The sequence below is a fragment of the Phycodurus eques genome, chromosome 12 (assembly GCF_024500275.1).
Source record: "Phycodurus eques isolate BA_2022a chromosome 12, UOR_Pequ_1.1, whole genome shotgun sequence".
NCBI classification, from domain to species: domain Eukaryota; kingdom Metazoa; phylum Chordata; class Actinopteri; order Syngnathiformes; family Syngnathidae; genus Phycodurus; species Phycodurus eques.
In genome coordinates, this window is record NC_084536.1 from 5,823,116 (window position 1) to 5,849,138 (window position 26,023).

Genomic DNA, 26,023 nt, shown 5'->3' on the forward strand with positions numbered 1-26,023 from the left:
CTGTTTGTGTGTAAAAAAAAAAAAGAAAAAAAGACAAAAAAAGAAAGCTAAACAGCAGCCTCTAAGTGACACATTAGACAAACATAGAGGCAGAGATATGGCACAAGAACATACATTAAATATTGTCAGCGTTAAACGTATACAACTCCAATTACAATGAAGTTGGGAAGTTGTGTTAAACATAAATAAAAAACAGAATACAATCATTTGCAAATCATGTTCAACCTATATTTAATTGAATACACTACAAAGACAAGATATTTAATGTTCAAACTGATGAACTTTATTATTTTTAGCAAATAATCATTAACTTTGAATTTTATGGCTGCAACACGTTCCCAAAAAGCTGGGACAGGGTCATGTTTACCACTGTGTTACATCTGTCACGTTTGGGGTTTGTCCGAAGGCGAGGAATGCAAGGCAAGAACATGGAGGACCCAAGTGCAGCGAAGCAGGGAGGCAACGCAGTAGTGCAGGAGTATATAAAAAATTATATTTAATTCCAAAAACAAAGGAAAACAAAGATCATGAAAAAGTATAAATGCTAAATTAACAAAGTCCAAAATCTAAACACAGAGTAACAAAGAAACACTTGAGTAAACCCAAAACAAGAAACAAGACATGACTGGTGAAATAACTGAGCGACAACTGCCGACTATGACATGGCACAGACAGAGACAAAGACCTCTGACAATGACATACTGCAAATACATGTGGCAACGACAGTGAACCGACAAGAACTGAAAGAAACCAGGGAACTAAATACAAACAGATTGACGAGACAACGAGGAACATGGAACACAGGAAAACATGTAACAAAACTCAACACAACCTAAACCAAAACACAGACCATGACAGCATCACCTTTTCTTTTAACAACATTCAATAAACGTTTGGGAACTGAGGACAATAATTGTTGAAACTTTGTAGGTGGAATTCTTTCCCATTCTTGCTTGATGTACAGCTTCAGCTGTTCTACAGTCCGCGGTCTCCGTTGTCGTATTTTACGCTTCATAATGCGCCACACATTTTCACTGGGAGACAGGTCTGGACTGCAGGCAGGCCAGTCTACTACCCACACTCTTTTACTACGAAGCCACGCTGTTGTAACACGTGCAGAATGTGGTTTGGCATTGTTTTGCTGAAATAAGCAGGGGCGTCCATGAAAAAGACGTTGCTTGGATGGCAGCATATGTTTCTCTAAAACCCGTATGTATCTTTCAGCTTTAATGGTGCCTTTACAGATGTGTAAGTTACCCATGCCATTGGCACTAACACAGCCCCATACCATCTCAGATGCTGGCTTTTGAAGTTTGCGGCTATAACAGTCCGGAGGGTTCTTTTCCTCTATGGCCCAGAGTACACGACGTCCACAATTTCCCAAAAAGATTTGAAATGTGGACTCGTCGAACCACAGCACACTTTTCCACTTTTCATCAGTCCATCTTAGATGAGCTCGGGCCCAGAGAAGGGTTGAACATATTTGCAAATCATAGTATTCTGTTTTTATTTATGTTTAACACAACTTAATTGGAATTGGGGTTGTAACAAATGGTTTATCCAAAGCGTTTTTCTTTGTATGCTTGGAGAGTAAAATGATATCATCATCATCCTTGTAGAGTAAAATGATATCATCAGCTGCTGCTCGAAGGTTAAGGGAATTTACTTCAAGTGGCTCCTCACGCGGTGGCACGGTGGCCGACTGGTTAGAGCGTCAGCCTCACAGTTCTTCTTGTCTGTCTTTCAACCTTGCTGTTGCATGTGAAGTAAAATGAAATACATGTATGTACCTTTTAGCATTAAAGGTGGATTCACAGATGTGTAAGTTACCCATGCCATTGGCACTAACACAGCCCCATTCATCACAGATGCTGGCTTTTAAACTTTACGTCCATAACAGTCCAGATGTTCTTTTCCTCTTTGGCCCGAAGGACACGACGTCCACAATTTCCCAAAACAATTTGAAATGTGGACTCAACGGACCACAGAACACTTTTAAACTTTGCGATGAGCAAAGTTTAAAACTTAGATGAGCTCGGGCCCAGAGAAGCCGGCGGCGTTTCTGGGTGTTGTTGATGAATGGCTATTGCTTTGGATAGTAGAGATTCAAGTTGCACTTACGTATGTAGTGGCGAACTGTATTTACTGACATTAGTTTTCTGAAGTGTTCCTGAGCCAATGTGGTGATATCCTTTACACATTGATGACGGTTTTTGATGCAGTGCTGCCTGAGGGCATTCAATGTTGGTTTTCGGCCTTGCCGCTTACATGTAGTGATTTGTTGAAGAACTTTGTCCTTAAACTGTTCGACTATTTTCTCACACACTTGTTCACAAAGAGGTGAACCTCGCCCCATCTTTGCTTGTGAATGACTGCGCAATTCAGGGAAGCTGCTTTTATACCCAATCATGGCACCCACCTGTTCCCAATTAGCATGTTCACCTGTGGGATGTTCCAAACAGTTGTTTGATGAGCCTTCCTCAACTTTCTCAGTCTTTTTGGCACCTGTACCAGCTTTTTTGGAACGTGTTGCATCCATTAAATTCAAAGTTAATGATTATTTGCTAAAAACAATAAAGTATATCAGTTTGAACATTAAATATATTGTGTTTGTCGTGTATTCAGTTAATTATAGGTTGAAAATGATTTTCAAATCATTGTATTCTTCATTGGAATTGGGGTATAAATTGGTTGATATTTTGATATTTATAAAAAAAAATTATAGAAATATTTATAAAAATATCAATTGTTAGCTACTCGGCGGCACGGTAGACAACTGGTTAGCACATCGGCCTCACAGCTCTGGGGACTGGTGTTCAAATCCCGGCCCCAACTCTGTAGAGTTTGCATGTTCTCCCCGTGCCTGTGTGGGTTTTCTCTGGGTAGTCCGGTTTCCTCTCACATCCCAAAAACATGTGTGGTAGGTTGATTGAAGACTCTAAATTGCCCGTAGATGTGAATGTGAGTGCAAATGCTTGTTTGTTTATATGTGCTGGCGACCAGTTCGGCGTGTACCCCGCCTCTCACCCGAAGATAGTTGGGATAGGCTCCAGGATGCCCGCGACCCTTGTGAGGATAAGCGGTACAGAAAATAGATGGATGGATATTAGATATTTGTCTCAAACCCCAAAATTACGCATAAAAACTGAGCTATCTGCTGAGCAAATGGTTTTGAGTGAATTTTTGCTCAGCAGATAGCTCAAGAGTGCAGCAGGCTATGGGAAACAACCACTTACACTCATATTTACACCTATGGACAATTTAGACTCTGCAATGGACCTAACATGCTTGTTTTTGAAATGTGGAGGGAGGAAACTGGAGTACCTAAAGAAACCCCCACAAAAATGAGGAGAAAACGCCACACAGAAAGGCCAGAGCCAAGATTTGAACCAAGAACCTTTGTATTGTGTGACAGATGAGCTGACCACAAAATACAAACTTCTTTTCACTCAATTAAAAAGCTTACAGAATTTTTCTTTGACAAATTCATGATAAGTGCTTTGCAGCATTAAGTAACATTTCGCTCTTGTTTTGGTCAGTATTCATATTTTTCAATTGTGGAACTAATAAAGGTTATCTTATCATATTTGGATTCTATCGGCTTTCTGCGAGATGCCACCTTCAGTGTGACCCGACGGACACTGATGCACCAATCTGACGGCATCAGCAAGTTTCATCTCTCAAAATAGAAGTGCCTGCTCCGCGTTAATTGGCAGAGAACTTGAGACCTGCCGAGCGACGGGACATCACAGACAATCTGATGGACTGATAGGAAGCATGAGGAATATGGAGCTTTTTTTTTTTTTGAAGTGCCTCACGACATTCGAGACACTACGGCAAGGTGACTGCAATAACAACAACGAGGCACAAAAGTGGAAAACGCGGCAGCATTGAGGGTTTGGGAGGGGGTGAATCAAATGGCCTCGGGAAGTGGCGTGCATGAAAACATGTTTTTTGTAACTCTTTTGGGTTTAGGACAACCCGAAGCTTTTCAGAACATGACTGACAGTCACATCAGAAAATCCCAAAATATTTGCTGTCGCCTCCAGTCGTCGCAAGCATCAAAGTTGTTTTGATCTGAAAGTTGTCGAATCACAAAGTGGAACTGGAAAGGACAAACCCACATGACCCAGTGGACAGAAAGATCTTATAGCTCGTTAGCATGCACCAGATTGGCAGGTGTCACATTGGGCATAAACTGGCAGCGAAACAACCCAAAAATCGGTGCGGAGCTGTCATAGCCAGAAAAGCCCTCTGTGCTGGCACTCACCTACACTTATAACCTGAATTCTTGAAAGAAATGTACTTGGTCTTGGACATACTTCAAAATTAATATTCAAGTCAGACATTTCCAGAAATGCTAGATATTGTGAGGAATCAGGTGTCAGGGGTGCTGTTTCAGCAACCTGAGTCCACCCCCAGTGTGTGTGTGTGTGTGTGTGTGTGTGAGTGTGTGTTTGTGTGTGTGTGTTTAACACAACGTCCCAACTTCGTTGGAATTGGGGTTGTAGCTCAAGTAGCACGCACACAAGGAGAAAAAAGATATTTGTCTCAATGCTTCGTGAGGCCGAAAATTCTCCGAAAATTACGCGTACACAGCGAGCTACAGTATCTGCTGAGCAAACAGTCTCGAAGTAGAGCTTTCTGCAGGTTTAATGAGGACAAGCAGTGTAGAAAATGGACAGATTTGAGACTGTGTTAAAGCAATACATGATGCATTTTGGTATATTTCGGTAGCAGGGAGGAAGCAAACTTCAAATCTGGATCTTAATCTAATTCCTCTTCCCAAACGTGTTTCAATCTGTATGTTTATACTCACTTACAACAACATTAGACACACAATCAAAGTCAAGAAATGAATAGAAATGGTTGATGATTGGCTCTTGTAGAGGTATTTAACAATATTTGTAACTTGCCTAGTTACACAAGTGGGACAAATCAAACATTAATTGTCTTTTTTCTTTTTATCAAAACGAATAGGATATTTTTGTTATTGTTAATCAGTGGTAGTGAATATCTGTATTTATTTTTGTTAGTTTTATTTTTTGTATATTGTATGTCTTAGAGGCGGCACGGCGGCCGACTGGTTAGAGCGTCAGCCTCACAGTTCTGAGGACCGGGGTTCAATCCCCGGCCCCGCCTGTGTGGCGTTTGCATGTTCTCCCCGTGCCTGCATGGGTTCTCTCCGGGCACTCTGGTTTCCTCCCACATCCCAAAAACATGCATGAATTGGAGACTCTAAATTGACCGTAGGCATGACTGTGAGTGTGAATGGTTGTTTGTTTCTATGTGCCCTGCGATTGGCTGGCAACCAGTTCAGGGTGTACCCCGCCTCCTGCCCGATGACATCAGAAAATCTTGTGCCTCGGGCACTGTCATGTGACTCTGTTTGACCAGTCCAACATAACCACTAGCGATGTTTGACACCATTTCACCAATCCAGCGGAGACAGTCAGACATGACCGCACACAAAATCTCCGCTGCACTACACAGAAGCAAAGTTTTCAAAAAAGTCTCATTTTCGTGAAACATAGCAGAAACAATCGAAGAAACCAGGGCGTGCAACTTGCAGTCAGAATAGGCACAACAACCCTGGCCTCACAATCAATCTGTTTACCTTCGTCATATGCATCTACCTAACAATGTCCACATTTCAGCCTACAAGAACCTGAAAAAACATGTAGCGGTTTTCTATGTAATCTCTGCCTGGTGAGCCTGTTGTGCTGTTACATGAGTGCAAGCAAACAAAGATAATTTAAGACCATTTCTGGTGGCCTGTATTTTCCTTTATTTTATGTTATTTTATGACCGTTAAACTTAATTGCTTTACTTAAAGTGATATTGGCGGGATATATCTGAAGTTGCCCATTCCTATTTCATATTTTGGTCTATTTGACATTCATGCTGTGATTTAAAAAAAATAAAACAAATAATTACTTGTCATTTACACAGTACTTAAGTATTTTCACTGAATACTTACTCGTCCTCAAGTAATTATTTGGAAGACTACTCTTTACTTGGGGTTATGTTTACGTAAGGTTTTTCTCAAGCAGGGGTCACCAACACGGTGCCCGTGGGCAGCCCCTCAAGACCACATATTATTATTATTATTACTACTTTTAAAGTTGAAACAGGATGTGCTACAGGAAAGGACACATCCACAGGAACTGGTGGAGACAGAAACCTCTAATCTAGCATGCAAGAGATTAGCACCGCCAGTGTCACACTAGACACAAACCGGCATCGACACAGCCGTAAAACGCTTAAATAGAACTAATGCGACGCGAACGTGATCACGCAATTGTGCCAACATCTAGACATGCTGGGGACTCAACCGAACTTGCCCGCATTAGACGCATAATATTGCAAGACATGACCCATAACATCTGACATTCAGTCATTATTTTGCTCCTGCATGCCAATTTATTAGCCTTGCCTCACTATAACTAATGTAGTTCAACAGCCAAACAAGTCTTGTATAATTCATACACTGAACGGCATGTGGGGAGTGGAGTCAAAGCAGCATGAATCCTGAGCTGGAGAGGAGTGTATCTCACATTGTTGGTTTCTTCATTTTCATAAAACTCGTGACTCGCATGTTCTTGGCAAACAAAAGTGTTGTACTGTCTGTTACCGTGACAACCATCCGTTCCAGACCGGAACCACGTGTTCTGTTCATTCATTTTGTACATTTTGTTTAGCAAATTTTATGGGACTGATACTACTCACAAAATGTTTTCAGGTGAAATTTCAGGATGAAACACATTGTAACCTTTATAGTTATAATTTGATCTCTAAACTTTTGAATGCATGTCCAATCGTTCAGTGTTTCAATATTTTGCACAACTGTTCTCTAACAAGGAGCTGAATGGCAAAATTCACAACAGGTGTTTGATCCATGAAAACAACAACAACGTCCACTTCTCTGTCTTTCCGTGACACGTCCAGTCTCTCTGTATCTTTGTTGCAACCTCCTTAAGTAAACCTGAAACATTTTAAACTCAGTGGCCACTTCCTTCTGAGAACATCTTGCATTAAGGTTTGCAATGGCAAGGTAGTGTTGAATAATGGTCTTGTGACGTCGAAACGTAAACAGCATGATTAAAAGCCAATTCTAATTAATCCAGGAACTATCCTTGGCCGGTTTATGGCTCAAACACCTGTTGTGAACTTTGGTGGTCAGCTCCTTGTTAAAGTGAAGGCAAGTTGTGCAAAATAGTACTGAAACACTGAACAGTTTGACAAGTGCATTTCAAAGTTAAGAGGAGGTTAAATTAAGTTTACATGTACATGTCATAGTGCATTTTAGGTTCATCCTGAAAGCTGAATATCTTTACAAGTAGGGTATATTGGATATGCTGTATCACAGGAAACTGGAGGGTGTCCAGTGGGATACAGTGCGGCTGTCTATGACCATAGATTTAGTTTTAGGTGAGCAACCACGACTAACTAACGTGTTATTGTTAACTTTACTCTTTACTCACATTTACTCCTCATGACTATCTTTGCTTGAGAACATGCAGACGTGCAAAAAAAATAAAAACATTTAATTGTGTGCAAGTGGATATGTGTGTCTGCATGCGTCTGTGTGTGTGTGTGTGTGAGTGTGTGTGTGTGTGTGTGTGCGTGCATCCGTTGGAGTATTGCTGGCATTCAGTGAAGGTCAGCGGAAGTATCACTGACAGGAAGTCAGCAGCTGCCAGGTCCATGCCAGGTTATGAATAATGGACGGTAATGAATAACCATGCTGAGAGACCAATCCCGAATCTAAGACCAGAGGAACTCTGCTCAAGAGCACTAAGGTCACACACGTGGCCCCATGACATCAGGTTTACACACTTGTGTTCATGAGTATTGTGTGTGTGTGTGTTTATATATATATATATATATATATATATATATATATATATATATATCAAACTATCTGTCATATACTGCCTGCAGTTCCATTATTGGAGCCGGGAGGACGCTTTGCGTCCTCTCTCTCTCACAGACAGGTGAGAGAGGTGCTGAAAACAGAGAGGGGCCCCTCCCCTCTCTGTTTTCAGCACCTGTCTCCAATCAGCCTCATCACCACCGGTATATAAGCCTGCCTGTTCCAGGAAATCCTCGCCAAAGTATTGCAGTTACTTCGAGCGGTACCACGGCCCCTTTACCTCTATTCCTCGTTACCTTTTTGGACTATTGTCTCGCTCCTTGTTCTCATTGTTCCCGTGTTCCTGATCCACGTCATTCCTGCTGTCAAGCCAGCTGCCTGTCCTCACCACTGCCTGCCACTTGTCCGCACCACTGCCTGCCAACCCACCTGGGACCACCTCCATTACCTTTCCTAACTCGTCATCATTTTACATCTGCCTCTGTCTGCTCTTGGGTCCAGCTACTCCCCATACGTGACAGAATACTTTGGCCATTATGGACCCAGCAACTCCAGAGGCAATGATGAACGCACTGGCTCTCCAAGGAGCCCACATCCGTCAGCTTCACATCCGCCTTCCGCACAGTCTTCCGCACTTCCGTCATTCCCCGTAGCCACCGAATAGCCAGCTTGTCGTCAGAATATCATCCGCAGACCAACGGCCAGACGGACCGAGCAAACCAATCCCTAGAATCATCCCTCCGTTGTGTTACCGCACGCAACCCCTCTTCCTGGAGCTCATTCCTCCCGTCGATTGAGGACGCCCACAACTCCCTCACCAGTTCCGCTACCGGTATGTCCCCATTCATGGCTTGCTATGGTTACCAACCCCCATTATTAAAAGAACAGGACCATCCCCGGAGAATCCAGGCAGTGTGGAAAGACGTCAGAGCGGCGTTGATCCGGTCTACCGCACACAATAAAAGGTGGGCCAATCTGTCTGGCTTTCTTCTCACGACCTCCAACTTCAAACTGAATCAGGTAAGATCACTCCCCGTTTCATTGGCCCTTTCCCAATTACCAAAATAATTAATTCCACTTCCGTCCAGTTGAAGCTTCCACAGTCCTTAAAGATTCACCCGGCCTTCCACGTCTCGTTGCTCAAGCCTGTCTCCACCTGCGCCCTAAACCCTCCGGCCGTACCCCCTCCATCCTCCCGGATTATTGCCAAGCATCCGGTCTTCATGGTGTCGCGCATCCTCGACGTGACGCCTAAGTGGAGGGGGTTCCAGTACCTGGTTGACTGGGAAGGGTACGGGCCGGAGGAGGGGTCTTGGATTTCCTGGAAGGTATACTCGATCATACCCTTTTGGATGACTTCTACGCGGATACCCGGGGGGGCCTGGCAGGATGCCGGGAGGCGTCTGTTGACAGGGGGGTTGGACTTGCGGCCACGTCTTGGACACTCGGGTGAATAGAGGGGCGGAGTTGTCAACTTATCACCACCTGGTGGTGAGTTGGCTCCGATGGTGGGGGAAGATGCCGTTCCGACGTGGCAGGCCCAAACGTATTGCGAGGGTCTGCTGGGAATGTCTTGCAGAATCCCCTGTCAGAAGGAGTTTCAACTCCCACCTCCGAAAGGAACTTTGCTCATGTTCCGGAGGAGGCGGGGGACATCGAGTCCGAGTGGACCATGTTCCGCGCCTCCATTGCTGAGGCGGCCGACCGGAGCTGTGGCCGTAAGGTGGTGGCTGTCGTGGCAGCAATCCCCGAACCCGTTGGTGAACACCAACGGTGAGGGATGCCGTCAAGCTGAAGAAGGAGTCCTATCGGGCCTTGATGGGTACCGGCTGGCCAAGCGGAATGATGGGTACCGGCTGGCCAAGCGGAATGCGGCTTTGGTGGTCGCTGAAGCAAATGGGTAGGAGTTCGGTGAGGCCATGGGAGGAGGGAGGAGTGAGGCCATGGAGAAAGACTTCCGAACGGCTTCGAGGAAATTCTGGTCCACCATCCGGCGTCTCATGAGGGGGAAGCAGTGCACCATCAAGACTGTGTATAGTGGGGATGGGGCGCTGCTGACCTTGATGGGGTACCGAACCCCCTGATACGGGCTGTTCGGTCCCTGTATGACTGGAGTCAGAGTTTGGGCCGCATATCCGGCAGTAAGTCGGACCCGTTCCCGGTGAGGGTTGCATTCCGCCAAGGCTGCCCTTTGCCAACGATTCTGTTTATAACTTTTATGGACAGAATTTCAAATATATAAAAAAAAAAGAAGTTCCACTGTAGTTGGTTAGAGTTTGTACAGTATATACAGAACCCCCACTATTTGCAGGGAACAGGGACCAAGCCCTGCAGAAAATAGCGGATTTATGTGAGGAATTAATGCCCCGAAATGGGTTTATAATTGCCTATAGATGCCACAAGAGGATGGAGGGTTAGGGCTATCCATCCATCCATTTGCCACCACTACTGTTGTCTTAATGATGCGCCCCACTCCAAATTGTTTCCTTGGCACCAAGATACCACTAGATGGCAGCACAACAATACTGTGATAGCATAAAAAAGACAAAAAGATGAGCTTGGCGGCACAGTGGCCGACTGGCTAGCACGTCTTCCTCACAGTTCTGAGGACCCGGGTTAAAAATCCGGGCTCCCCTGTGTTGCGTATGCATGTTCTCCCCGTGCCTGTGTGGGTTTTCTCCGGGTGTACCCCGCCTCTTGCCCAGAGTCAGCTGGGATAAGCTCCGGCACGCCCACGACCCTTGTGTGGATAAGCGGTGGATGGATGGATAGATGAGATGAAGTTCTCCCCAAAAAATCTGTGATAAGGCAAATTTCAAAATGTGACTCTGCGGGGATTCACTGTATCGTATAGTAAAATAATAAACTAATAAACAAGTAACCTTCACCTGCAAAATTTTATTAACAGTGCATGAATTTTTAATGCAAAGATTTATGGATTACTTTTTCATGCAAAGATTTACTAAATTATTAACTAAATAATTAGGAAATTCTATATAGTAATATTACGAAACTAACATCATCGTCACACAGGACTGTGACTGTTTGTAGATTTGAATGGGAAATGAAAGTGATACAATTCAGAAAGCTGAAACCAGAAGACACAGTTCACTCATTGACAAGTGTGTTCAGTCTGGCAAGCGCGCAGACATCAGCGGGGGTGCAGTTGTGTAACATCGCCACGGTGCATCCTCTTCTACCTGTGCACACGATGTCCTTTTTGGGCATTTGCATCTTATTTTTTTCTATGATAAACTGTACATGCGATGACTAAGAGTTATTTGTATTCGTCCAGTTATGCCATGACACTGGGGAGTGTGACACAGAACGTAATAAAAAAGAAAAAAAGATAAAACTACAACAGATGGTTGGCTCTTAAGATGGTATGTTGATGACTCGGCTTAGAATTTGACTAAACACCACAAATACCCGTCTTGTGTAAATATCTATATAATGTATATAATGCTTTGGAATGTAGTAGAAGCTAGCTAGCTATCCAGTCAGTTATTTAGTAAGTTACTAGTTAATTTAGCTACTTAGTTACGTAGCCTGTTAGTTAGCCAGCAGGTTAGTTAACTGCTATGTAATTATTTAGTTATCTAGCACAATATTAAATTTTAACAACATTTAGGCTGAGCCACCCATTCTAGATTGGAAAAATCTTATGGGACACCACAAAACAAAAAATGTGACACAAAGTACGAACAATTAAATAACGGTAGCCTTATCTCAACTTAGCAACATATGGACTTACTTGGGCCTGTTTAATTGAACACAAAGCTGATACTCGCGGGAAGCCATGCCTTACAGGAGTTTGTTGTATGAATTCCAACAGGTGGCTGCACGATTATGGCCAAAATAAAAATCACGATTACTTTGATCAATATTACAATCACGATTATTAGTCATGATTATTCTTCATGTTAGGGGAAAATCTCTTTATTGCACTACCTTTCAACAAACAAAATGTAACGGTTTTCATTAACAGTTTTCAGTGCACTGGCAACCAGTTCAGGGTGTACCCCGCCTCTCGCCCGAAGATAGCTGGGATAGGCTCCAGCACGCCCGCGACCCTAGTGAGGATAAGTGGTACAGAAAATGGATGGATGGATGGACATAAATGCCATTTTAGGCTTTTATTTTGAAGGTAGCCCTGGAGCGCGGTGTCGGGGCTTCATGAAGCCTTAACTGTGTTGCCCCCTGGTGGCTGGCTGACTAGGTTGCGGGTACTGCTGCATATGAAGCACTTTTCATGTGCAGCAGTGACTGTATTTTAAAAGTAAACAAAATCGCCGATGATCAGGCTCATTTAATCGTGGCAGCTAGAATCTCGATCATGATTAAAATTCTGGTCATTAATTTTAACAACGTTAAGACACACTTTTGTTCGCCGCTGCCGCCATTGGACACAAGCACATCTTGTGTGAGTTCTTCTTTGTTGGTTTTTGCCACTTCTTCTTCGGGGTCAGCGGACTAGGCATCGATACTGGGAACTAAAATTTCAAATTTGAACAATTCCGGGAGAACCGGAACGTTTGTCCCGGTTCCAATCGGTTCTCGATTCTCGAAGCCCAACCCTAGTTGGCAGTAAACCTTTTTTCCAGCTTTTCTGCATAATTTTCGTTGCGATGTTAATTTCTTTTGTCAGCTGATTCCTAGCACGATTCCTAGCACTGTCCCCACTTCGATAGACGTCCTCTTTAGCCTGGCGGAGTTCCTGAAGTTTGGCAATGAACCACGTGCAAAATGTCTTTGATGGTACACACACATCGTCACACAGACTGACATAATATCTAAACTGCCTTGAAGCTCTAGCTTTGCTTCATTGGTCTACTTTCACCATACGCTTCGCACATTTAAGTTTGTGCCTGTATGCTTGAATTAAGTGAATTAAACAGTGATCAGATGAGCACAGAGCTGCACGGGTATAGGACGGTATGCGTCATTTAGCATGGTATAGCAATGGTCTAGAATATTGTTGGCCCTGGTAGGACAGTCAATGTGTTGCTTGTATTTAGTGACTTTGTGGTTGAGTTTAGCTTTGTTAAAGTCCCCAAGAGGGGTGAATCTGGGTGCTTTTTTTTCCAAGTTCGTTTACTTGTTTGGCAAGATTTAGCAGTGTGGCGTTCGTATGAGCCTGGGGAGGAATGTAAACCACGGCGAGGATGAAAGAGGCGACCTTTGCGTGGCAAGTGGAATGGCTTACAGTTCAAAACAGCGACTCCAAGTCCGGGCTCCAGTGTGTGTTGAGCTTCGAGACATCAGTACACCATTTCTCGTTGTAGAAGCATATTCCGCCGTCTGGTGTTTTCCCTGATAGCTCCGTGACGCGGGGTCATCGGGGATGTGTTCACATAGCCATGTCTCCGTGAAGCACAGGGCAGCGGAAGGTCCAAAGTCTTTTCTGGTCTTTGTGAGAAGATGAAGCTCGCCATTTCATTGGGTAGAGAGCGTAGATTTGCAAGGCGAATCGATGGGAGCGGCATTCGGAATCCTCTCTTCCGGAGCTTGACCTGCACTCCGGCTTGCTTCCCCCTGTGCCGTCGCCTCAAAGTGCCATATATCACAGCCACTCCACCAGTGAGTAACTCAGAGTAAAGAAATTGTGAAAGTTGGTGAAAGAAAGTCCGGAGTAGACTCCCTAATGTTTAGCAAGTAAGTCGCGTAATGTCTCCAAAGGCAAACAAAAAACACAAAAACAGACAGAACTAGAGAGCTCCTTATCGAGGTGACCACACGGTTACCACTGGGAGCGCTTATTAAAAATGCATGTGCAATGTGCAACGTCATTATGACCCAAAACAAACGTTTTGAAAAAAACATAACCTCTAAAATGATTCAGTTACGATTTGTTAAATTAAAATGTGTAAAATTGTTTGAGACTTCACTGTTGTGTCAAGATGCCAAACAGAAAGGGGGAAACTCAAACTTTATTTTTCAGTACCTGATTAGAACACGTTTAACTTGCTCTTTTTAACTTGCGCTTATTGTGAAATGCCCCCCTACTTTTATTTAGTAAATGAGAGAACATTACACACTTGTGCTCATATGTTTGATTACCAGGGCACAATTTGTAAGATGTGTACAAATTCTTTATTTTGCTCTAATATCATTATATCAGTGGCATAAAAATGTCAACGATACTGTCGTTTATCTTGAAAGTTTTTGGGAATATATCCATCCATCCATCAATTTCCATTACTGCTTATCCTCACTAGGGTCACGGGCTGCTGGAGCCTATCCCAGCTATCTTCGGGCATGAGGCGGGGTACACCCTGAACCGCTCGCCACCCAATCGTAGGGCACATAGAAACAAACAACCAGTCACACTCACATTCACATTCTCTACTTTCTTACTCTTACTCAAGTAAATGTTTGGAGGACTACTTTTTACTTTTTCTTCATATTATTATATTATTATTATTCGAGTCATATTATTTTAAAGTAAGAGTACTCTTACTTGAGTACAATATTTGGTTACTCTACTCACCTCTGAATACCTAGCCTGTTAGTCAAATGATTAGTTAACTGATATCTAATTATTTTGTTATGTAGCCAGTTAGTGAGTTACCTAGTAAGTTAGGTACCCTCTTAGTTAGTGAGCTAGATACCTACAGGATTTGGTTTGTTTTCAGCTCACTGGTCAACAACTATTTAGTTAGTTAGTTAGTTAACTAGCTGCAAAATAGTTATTGATCTAGTGAGTGTAATGACTGAGGCTTCATTCAAGTGAGTATCGACTGCACAGCTGCTGCGTTGCCATGACGATGCTACACTGTTGATGTGTGACAACACATAACCATTTGACCAACCTGAAGATAAATGTGTGTGTGTGTGCGTGTGTGTTGTTCCACAAAAAAAAAAAAAAAAAAAAACATAAATGAGTCCTTTGGCCAGTAACTCCATTGGAACACGAGTCGATCATAAGATGGGTTGCTCAGTAACAGTAACCTGGCAACCAACTGAATCAACCAATGAAGAAAGTTGTCCAAAAAGGACCAACTCAATGATGCATCTGCTACATGTTGAAGTCATCTTATTATTAGGGTGAGGCATTACATGCATGTATGTAAGTACATATTTTGGCATACAGTACTATGAAACAATGTTACCTGTGTATTATAATTTAGGTACAGTAAATTGAAAGACAAAATACAAAGGATAATTATGCTAATTATGGCGAGAGGACAGAACTGGTAATTCACATACAGTAGCTACCGAGACCATAAAAATGGATACACACAACATTGTGCAGTGATCATAATGCAGAGTCTACTGGAATGCCAGTCAGAATTACAGACGTCATCTTGTAAAATCATGTTTTATATTGGGTTGTTGGCATGCTTCGTATGAGGGTTTTTTTTTTTTTTTTTCTGACCCAAAAAAAAGATTTACTAAATTCCTTCAACGGGTTATCGGTTGTTTTATTCTGGCTGTCAAACGCAAAACATGTAACTTTATATATTTTTAAGAATGTCTAATCCAAAACACAACAGCTGGAGCCTATCCCATCTGACTTTGGGCGAGCGGCAGAGTATGCTCTTGACTGGTCACCAGCCAATCGCAGCAGTAGCGAATATGTTACAGTTAAACATTCTTACCACTCCGATAGAAAAGTAGTTGTTGACGATGTTGTAGGGCACCGGGTCGCCCTTCTCCTCCTTGTCATCGGGCACTATGTCGATGTTCCAGCGGTCCAGCACCACCTCGATGCTGTGCTCGATGTCGCACAGGAACTTTAGCAAACTGCCCCCCTCGTATCCTGACAACACATTATAACACACATTTACTGTAGTATATATACAAAAAATAGAATAGAATAAGCCTTATTTGTTGCACATTGGGTAAATTATGGACAATGATGCATCAAAACACCAAAAAAATGGCTGACCGAATTCAATGGTATATGTGATATTTGTGTGAAACCTCTTGGCTGACTGTTTACACACACTTCAATCACATCGTGATCATTTTGGTTCAAATCATTTGCGGTGGTGTATAGAGGCAAATATCATTAAAACAACATATGCCATAGTCAAAATACTCCTGGGTCTAACTTTAAATAACTGCCTTACTTTAAGTGCCTTTATTTAACGACTATTAATGTGACTCTATTACAGTGGATTATGAAACTCATAGGCAGTACTTTATTATGTATCCTGTCAATGTATCTTCAAACCTAAAAATATCGAGCAATTGGTGATATTTTCTCTCTGGGTGACTCACGGTTGAGCAGTGTAGCTTGTCACATAAGATGGTAAATCAACGAAATGGCTGTGTTGCCACAAGCTCGCCTTTTTTTGAAATATCCATTTGTCTATTCTTTTTTTTTTTTTTTTTTTACAGCAACTTCATGAAAACTGTGTGCCCCTCATCCTTGAGTAAAAACTCATGATTCAGGCTTTAACCGCTTTCCACTTAACATCTTAATAACCTTTTTTCCCGTCATGAGGTTACATAATGCAGCCACAGTACATATCTTTATTGCCATGTAATTCTATCATGTGGATGTAATTAACGTGCTGTGTACAATTTCGCACACAATTTTTGCAAGCTGGAGTATCACAAACAAATATTGTTCAATAGTCTGTTTCCAATAAACGGTTTGCACTTTTAAGTCATGACTTCGCCTGCGTAGGGTAGCAAGTAAGGGGTCTCACCTCCCCCCCAGCGTAGGCAGCGTGCCAGGTCGTTGCCTGTCCCTAGCGGGAGGATGGCCACCGGGGGGTGCCGAGCGAAGTTGGCCTTGTCTGCAGAGACATATTTCTGTTGTCACATTTGCTCACCGGTAACTGAACAGACAGGATGAAAGGGCAGTTTATTTTTTTTTATTTTTATTTTTTCCAAAAAGGTTTGGAGGCTTTCATTTGCATTAGTATCATCGGTCATGACGACCTCACAAATTTTCTGTTTCAAAACATTTTTGTCACATAAGCAGGCAGAGGAGTGTGCATAATGCCTTTGAAAGTTACATTTTACCATACTTTATATCAAGGTGAAACTAGAAAATCGTGAAAAACAAAAACAGATTGAGGCTAACGCATACATCGCTAACAGACAAAGGAGTTTTGATAGAATCAAATGACTATGTGGAAAACCGCGTAGCTTTATCCAACAGACAAAGGCGTGCCTGTAGATTTTTAAAGGGATTCATATGACTGTAGACGACTGCATAGCTTTATTTGTAGCTTGCATTTATCTGCATTATTTTACAGACCATACCCCTGCTGTACATTGTTTACCATCAACAAAGGGTCCTTGGGTCCCTTGAAAGCAGTAGCTGGTACCTGGGCCGTCAGTGGGGAGTTATCCACCTCTTAATACAACCATTAGCACGTTGCAATTATAGAAACCAAGAAGTTATCAACACTATACCAAAATGTAATATAACAGCACAAAACCTTTCCACGTATATCATAGCAGTTCAGAATTGATCTAATAACATGACAAAAACATAAAGAATGTGAATAAAATACTTCATAATCACCAGAGAGGCTGATTTTTAAATGTATTCATGTGTGCTGTTTGCTACAGATGTGTTTTGCCAGTCTAACTTGCCTTGCTCTGACCATCTGAGGGCCGAAAAATGGTGCTGTTATTGTGAGGTGAATTTGCCAACTAATTGGTGATTGCTAATATAGTTTGAAATGCATCGCCCGGCACTACTGATTCTGAAGGCAGATTAGATTGACATGCCATCTGACAGACAGAGGCTGAAATCTGATGGGAAAATAAATCATACATGCACCTGAAAGCAGTGCAGCCAAGCGAAATGCTACGAAATAAAGAGAATAGGCTGTTGGCAATATCCATCCATCCATCCATTTTCTTTACCGCTTATCCTCACAAGGGTCGCGGGCTGCTGGAGCCTATCCCAGCTATCTTCGGGCGGGGGGCGGGAGGCGGGGGACACCCTGAACTGGTCGCCAGCCAATCGCAGGGAACATAAAAACAAACAACCATTCGCACTCACATTCACACCTACGGGCAATTTAGAGTCTTCAATCAACCTACCACACATGTTTTTGGGATGTGGGAGAAAACCCACTTAGGCACGGGGAGAATATGCAAACTCCACACAGGCGGGGGCCGGGATTCGAACCAGAACCGTGAGGCAGATGTGCTAACCAGTCATCTACCGTGCCGGCCTGTTGGCAATAAATCTATAACATTTCATGGAAACACTATTTTAATGTAGGTTGTACTGTAAATAGAGGTCAAATGTAGGGGTTCAAATGATATGTGGATGACTGCATAGCTTTATCCATAGTCTGCATTTATCTGGGTTAGTTTGCGGTTTGGAAAAGAAAGCACAAAAAAGTTCCTTTCAACATTTTTTTGTAACACATCACAATTGTGTGCAGCATCTCAAATTGAGAGGGGTGACATAAATACAGCTCAATTGAGTGGAGTCCTACGGGTACCTATGCAGTCCAGGATCCAACCCACGGTGCCGTCGCCACCGCACGCAAGCACTCGGAAATCAGGGACGTCGTGGAAAAAGTTGAGCCTGGAGGGACATATGTGATAATATGTTAGCTTCGCTGGTGTTAATACTGCTTTCAGGAAATTTCCCAATTGCCAAAGTTCGTAAAGGCACGACACAATTCTGAAGTTATGTTAGCAAGACACCGATCTGGTCGCTATGGTAATGACAGATGCTATTCAAATTATACAATTGCCATGGTTATGAAGTACTTATTATAGAAATGAAAATTCTTGACGGAAACCAAAAACAACAACAACAACAACAACAAAACAACGGAACTGAGGAACCCAGGGCCGAAAACCGAAAGCCAAAACACAGAAATAGACTATCAATCAATCAATCAAATTGAATTTGTCGGTGCTTTTCATACAAAAAAATGCAACACAAAGTGCTTTACGTTAATTAAAATATAAAAAAAAATCAAACCAATTATTAATTAATTAATTAGTATTATTACTAATTACCAATATATATATATATATATATATATATATATATATTATAAATCAATGACAATGATTAGTAAAATTGCATTTATTGCTATGACTGCAGAGCTGCCAACGTATAGAAATTCACGTTCAGAATAATTTGTCTGATGTTTCATATTTTAAAAATTATGTCAAGATCATTATCACGGGACAGATATTGCATGCATTATGTTATGTAAGAGGATAAAAACAAAATCTGCATACTGTGCATTTTCACAACGTAGTTATTATTCTGTAATCGTTAATAGATTATGGCTTCAATATTTGTTTTATAAAATACAGTATACACTGTATTGCATCAACCTGGCGGATGCATTTGTCTTCTCTTGCATGCTCTTTTTGTGTTTCCTGTATCCACTACTGCTGCTGAAATAATGCAAATGTCCTCATTGTGGGTCTAATGAAGGTTATCTTATATTATAACAATTCATGATATTAATTTACTTTAAAATTATAGGTTCATTTTTTCAAGTGACGTAGCAGAGGTGACGTACTAATTTCTGGCTTCAAATATTACAATATTTTCCTCTATAAACATGTACTAAAATGCCTGTTATTTTGCTCTTCCTCTTCTCTCGTCGGTCTCTTGTATTATCCTCCGCCCATCCTTCGTTATTACGATACTTGTCTAAAAGTGTAGTTTATTCGCTGTCATGGAGGCGATGATTAGTGACTTTTGTGACTTAGCACGTCCTCGGCTCGGCATCGTATTTAGCCATGTTAGCTGTAGCTCGTAGATAAGCATTCCACCCCCAACAGCAAAAAGCAGCGAGGTTGGGCGACAATAAGGACGCTCCGTTTGGTCCGTTTGAGTTTGGGTGCTTCACGAATACTTATTCTTGCTTTAATGCACTGCATCATCCATCCATCCATTTTCTGTACCGCTTATCCTCACAAGGGTCGCGGGCGTGCTGGAGCCTATCCCAGCCGAGAGGTGGGGGTACACCCTGAACTGTTCGCCAGCCAATCGCAGGGCACATGCTGTAGAAACAAACAACCATTCGTACTCACATTCACACCTACAGGCAATTTATAGTCTTCAATTAACCTACTGTGCATGTTTTTGGGATGTGGGAGGAAACCGAAGTACCCGGCACGGAGAGAGATTTACTGGAGATTTTCCACCCCTTTGCAAGCCTAGGAATGAGATGAAGAGAGACTGTCCATCCACATGTGCTCACTCCACCTTCACCATCTTCAACTGAGAGTTTCCTATGCGGGCACGTGACCTTCAAAGGGACCTTTCATCTGAGTCGGGACAAAGGTGCCGATGGAGGCTTTCATCTGTGGCAGCTGCACGTGGCCAAAGACGCCTTTTTCTCTGGCCAGCCACCTGGCACTCAGCGGACCATTAACGCCCACGGATAGTCCCGAGTATACAGTATACACCCGCAGAATTCATATGATACACGGTACGAATGAACATGTTTGTTATGGAGTAGAGGCATCGACAGTCTGCAATATTGTTAAGAATATTTCTGGCAGGTCTATTTCTTGTAAATTTGTATTTGTTTGCAGTATGAAGATGCAGAGGAATTCAGTAATTGAGATGTAACATGGCAAATACCATTTAACATGTTCAGATGCTTCTATCTGTCAAATCTCATCAAGTTGTACTTCTTTTGCATTTATGTTAAATCTTATCATATGTACCCATGGATCCAGAGAAAATTAGGGTTTGTACCATTGCTGGGAATTGTGGAAATAGCTCAGTGGTTAGGGGGTTGGAGTTTCTGTACACATGAGTCACTTCCATTGTCTATGTCACTGTGAAATGTTCATTAATCCACTTAATCCCTATTGTCTGTTCTGCACTGGGATTTTTATGAGCGACAGTCTAACACATGCGTGTGTTGGTGGGCCAAAGCCAATCTCCCTCTCACCTCGCTGCCAGCTGAGCCCGTTGCTATGGCACCATGGCAACACTCGGCCTCTTTTGAGAAACAAGTTAACCCTGTAGGCGACCTACATCCATTGGATTGCGTACCTAATGTCTTGGCTGCTGAGTGTCAAGGTTGACCATGTCGATAATTAATTAGATTTAAATCAAAAGAATGCATAGCACTTTACCTGACCGCTGGGCCACCTTGGTCCAAACTGTGCACCTGCCGTGGGTTGAGAAGGTACCGGAACTTCCTGAGAACCCTGAAGAAGAAGGAGAAGAATCCAGTTTTGAAAGCCCGAAACAGAAATTAAAAATCTGGTCAAATCTTCTTTAATTGTATCTATATTTAAATATTTATTTTCAATGGGTAAAAGAACAGAATTGGCAAAGGTACTCACACTCTGTACTTATGTAGAAGTACAGATACTGTACTTGTATAAAAAAAGACTGATAAAAGTAGAAGTACTGATTCAACTTAAGTAAAATTCAGTTATAAAATTATTTCAATACAAAAGTAAAAATAAATGTTTACTGCCACTTACGTATATACAATTCCCTCTGTGATAACAAAAAACTTTGCACCAATAATGGTTTCCCTTTTTTATGAACTTACGAAGTGGTCATCAAAAATAAAAATAAAAAAATTTAAAAAAAAAAATATATATATATATTATTATTATTATTATTATTTTTTTTTAAATAATCCGCCGGCTATGCCATTAAGACACTGCTTTCCCATAGCGTTGTTTGCATTATGAACATTCAAAAATAAAAAAATAAAAAAATAATAAAAACTGTAAAAAAGCTGAACTAGCAAATGATATTGAACTTTCAATTTTTGAATGCCAAAAACTGCTGGTCACAAGGCACAATGCATTTGACACAGATGAAACAATACTCTTCGAAATGAGGCCATGAATGGGGAATGTCGTGCGTCTCCCATTCTGTTCACTCATATTCGTGAATGCTTCCTGGTTCACGTTGTTTTATGTCCCTGTCCTGTCCCTGTTTTATCCACCTGAAGGTCCCCAACCTCTGAATCAATCAAGTTCTCAATCAATAAAGATTTCAATTGTGGTTGACTTTACTTCTTTTTACAATTTAAGTCTTTTTTTGAGGAAATATCACTTAGGCGCCTTTGAGACTTCGCATTTCAAAAAAAACATCTCCGAAATGTTCCACTGATCTTCATATTCACTGCATTAAATAGATGTGATGCTGTTAGATATGCACTGTGACATAGTGAACATTTTAAGCTTGACAACATCCAACTGCACACATATGATTAAAACTATATAACATAAATCTAAATATTTACTCTGCAACTAACCACTGTTTCAGCCTCCACTGAAGAAAGAAAATGCTGACAGTAATGTCACTGAAATCATCAGAGGATTTCTTAATGGCACAGTTACCCCATAATGACAGGGTGGACAGCAATTTTAAGGAGACATGCAAAATGTGCAATATGATCATGAAAATAGAATTTAGATGATCAAAATGATGGATGGGTTTAGCAAATTGTTCGGGAGAATAAAACCAGGATTTTATTTTGTATAATTTGCACTCCAAACAGTGCGGTGAGCACAGTAGTGAGTGGGACATGCCAAAATCAAGTACATGAAATGAAATGAGGAAAGAAAATGGTATATAATATAGAAAACACATTTTGAGAGAATGATTGTACTGGCATGTGTGCAAATGTTTGGCCACTAGTAATAAGACCTCTGAGTTTCATTATTCGGCTACATTTTCGTGATGACTGAGTGACCCTAAAGAAGATACCAAAAGCACTTCATGGTGATAATTTGCTTCGTTTTGTTGTCTGTGGAAGTTGCTAAAAGTAATGATCCTATTATCTGTTTTGAAAAGTAGGGAGTAAAATCAAAGGTCCTCAGAAAATTAGATAGTCAAGTAAAGTACAGTTACCTGAAAGTAACAGTATTTGTACTTTGTTTACTACACTACTTAGACATTTTCAGAAGTCAGAACACATTTTCTTCATTTTTCACTTCCTGTACTGTTGGTGTCATGGTCATGCATCCCCATACTACTGTCCATATCTTGATTTTTGTCGTCTCAAACTATCCGTATGTTAATAGGTTAATTTAAAAAGCAGTTTTGTTGAAGCCTGTCCTCTTCCTGTCAACCATTTTGGAAAATGACGTCATTGTCAGATGCCAGTCAGAAGCAGAGAGCTGTGAGTGAATTTCTTGCTTTGGAAGGGGAACCACCAATAAACATATGCAAAAGGTTGACAAAAGGTGTATATATATATATATATATATATATATATATATATATATATATATATATATATATATATATATATATATAATATATATATATATAGAGAGAGAGAGAGAAAATAAGTCTTACCGTTCCCCTTGTCTTCCGCCACTTTTGGGATTGACCAGCACCAAAAGCGGGTGAGTGCCTGGGAAGGGTGAGATCTGTAGAGAGGAAGTTGTATCAATTCTTTAGCCTACAGATCAAGTTTTGCTTGGAGACCCGCCAGGAGCGGTGAATTACCTGCAGGGCTTGCCCGTCTCCAGGGCAGAATTTGAGCATCTGGTTGATGTCGTCCGGGCTGATGCAGGGAGGCGATTCGCCCTCGCCGCGTTTCACCACTGACTGGCGGTCCTGAAGACAAGACCGGTGAAAGATGACGCGAGTGGAGTCATGTGCAGCTTTAGACCTTAAAAGAATAAATCATCCATTCATTCATCTTCTATGTCGCTTATCCTCATGAGGGTTATTTTAGGTGAGAGATGCAGGAACATCCTGAATTGGTAGCCAACCAATCGCAGGGCACCTGAGACAAACAATGACTCACACCCACAGACAATTTCGAATCGTCAACGTAAAAAGCATGCATGTTTTTGGAATGTGGGAGCAAATTAGACCCACGCAAAGAACAGGAAGAATATGCAATATGCCTGCGCCGAGGTTTTAACCCATAACCTCAGAACTGTGAGGCAGCAGTGCTAACCACTACACCACTGTTACAATGAGAATTGTAGACATTCTAAAATACCTTAAGTGCAACAACAAGCCTATTTTCTGCATACATGACCTCATGAAAGTATAACACTCGGAGAATAAAATAAAATTGCTGAAATCACATTCAAATGAACAACGCATTCCAGCGGACATCTTCCTTTAAGTTGAAAAATGAATAATAATGATGTGTATCAAGCAAAATGAAAGAGGTAAATTCCAAACAATGAGCAAGTATTTTTTTTCTTATAGGCTCTCTCCTTATCTTAAAGCCACTTGTGAGGGCTCTTGGGAGGTCACATAGGCTCAAAACAGAATCAATTTCAAAGTATGAAATGGAGGCAGGTGCTAACTGAAATCTTATTCCGACAAGACCAGTTAATAAGAGCGGCGGCGTGACGCTCCGACTGGCGTGTGCACCTGCTGTTTTCGCCCGAAAGTGATGTGATCTTTTTCAAAGGCAAATAAGCAACGTGTTGTTGACAGGCCAAATCGGGGAGAGTGTATCGGTTATAAAGTAACAGAGTAAAAACAATTCTGTACTGTATTTCAGTGGATTTTTCGGGACTATGTAATTTACTTGAGTATTTTAACAACCACGACAACAGAAGCAAGATATTGTCCATCTTTGGCCTTATTTAAGAGAATGGTCTGATGCTGTTGGCTACAAGAATGATTTGTAGCGAATGGGTTGTCTACCAGCATTTTCTGTCACTCAATTTGCTACTTTAGCAAAGCTATTTCTTTGAATATAAAGATAGATGATTGACATGAGCGAAACACTTATTTGGGCATAGAATATTTTTCGTTGCGCCGAACTGTCAAGTTCTCAAAATGGTTTTGGAGATCATTTGACAATTAATCACATTTTCTGCCATTAATGTAATGGACTACATCATTTTTGTCCTGAAATGACGTAATGTAGTGACACGTAATTAGTTACTGCCCAACACTGAGTACAGGGTGTGAGCACTTTTGCCACACCTGTTTCATGTTGGTCGCTCAGGACAGCCCCTGTAGTCAGTCGTCATTGTATAATGTGGTACAATATGAAGTGTAGAATGTGACTCACCAGGACAACAGGACAAATGTAGGAGGGCAGCAGAGTATGGTCCCTCAAGGCCCCTCCGTCACACTCTGGCTTCACGTGGGACGCGCATTTGTTGTGGAGCTGCGGACGACAGCACGAAGACGCGCACACAAATGTGATAATTCAGCCATTTTCTCAAGAGCTTGTCTTCAATAGGGTCGCTGCTGTGCTGGAGCCTACACCAGCTGACTTTGGCCGATTTCCATCCATCCATCCATCTTCTACCGCTTATCCGAGGTCAGGTCGCGGGGGCAGTAGCTATAGCAGGGACGTCCAGACTTCCCTTTCCCCAGCCACTTCATCCATCTCTTCCGGGGGGATCCCGAGGCGTTCCCAGGCCAGCCGAAGGATGTCGTCTCTCCAGCGTGTTCTGGGTCGTCCCCGGGATCTTCTCCCGGTGGGACGTGCCCGGAACACCTCACCGGGGAGGCGTCCTGGAGGCATCCGAATCAGATGCCCCAGCCACCTCATCTGGCTCCTCTCGATGTGAAGGAGCAACGGCTCTACTTTGAGATCCTCCCGGATGACCGAGCTTCTCACCCTATCTCTAAGGGAAAGCCCGGACACTCTGCGGAGGAAACTCATTTCGGCCGCTTGTATCCGGGATCTCGTTCTTTCGGTCACGACCCACAGCTCGTGACCATAGGTGAGGGTAGGAACGAAGATCGACCGGTAAATCGAGAGCTTCGCCTTTCGGCTTAGCTCCTTCTTTACCACAAAGGATCGATACAAAGTCCGCATCACTGCAGACGCGGCACCGATGCGCCTGTCGATCTCCCGTTCCATTCTTCCCTCACTCGTGAACAAGACCCCAAGATACTTGAACTCCTCCACTTGGGGCAGGATCTCATCCCCGACCTGGAGAGGGCACGCCACCCTTTTCCGACTGAGGACCATGGTCTCAGATTTGGAGGTGCTGATTCTCATCCCAGCCGCTTCACACTCGGCTTCGAACTGCTCCAATGAGAGTTGGAGGTCAAGGCTTGATGAAGACAACAGAAACACATCATCTGCAAAAAGCAGAGATGCAATACTGAGGCCACCAAACCGGACCCCCTCTACGCCTCGGCTGCGCCTAGAAATTCTGTCCATAAAAGTTATGAACAGAATCGGTGACAAAGGGCAGCCTTGGCGGAGTCCAACCCTCACCGGAAACGAGTCCGACTTACTGCCGGATATGCGGACCGAACTCTGA

General features: G+C 42.3%; 1 protein-coding gene across 5 annotated transcripts in view; it reads right to left on the reverse strand.

The window, feature by feature from the left end:
- The window catches only part of LOC133410532 (diacylglycerol kinase beta), a 117,595-nt gene that overhangs the window by 53,247 nt on the left and 38,325 nt on the right, over positions 1-26,023 (reverse strand). For all 5 annotated transcript variants that reach the window (XM_061691849.1, XM_061691854.1, XM_061691850.1 and 2 more), the window contains 7 exons: positions 24,811-24,909; positions 23,271-23,381; positions 23,118-23,191; positions 20,924-20,998; positions 18,301-18,386; positions 16,537-16,626; positions 15,478-15,638 (listed from right to left, as the gene is read on the reverse strand). In XM_061691849.1, the coding sequence (XP_061547833.1) occupies positions 15,478-15,638; positions 16,537-16,626; positions 18,301-18,386; positions 20,924-20,998; positions 23,118-23,191; positions 23,271-23,381; positions 24,811-24,909 (696 nt within the window). The remainder of the gene's footprint in view (positions 1-15,477; positions 15,639-16,536; positions 16,627-18,300; positions 18,387-20,923; positions 20,999-23,117; positions 23,192-23,270; positions 23,382-24,810; positions 24,910-26,023) is intronic.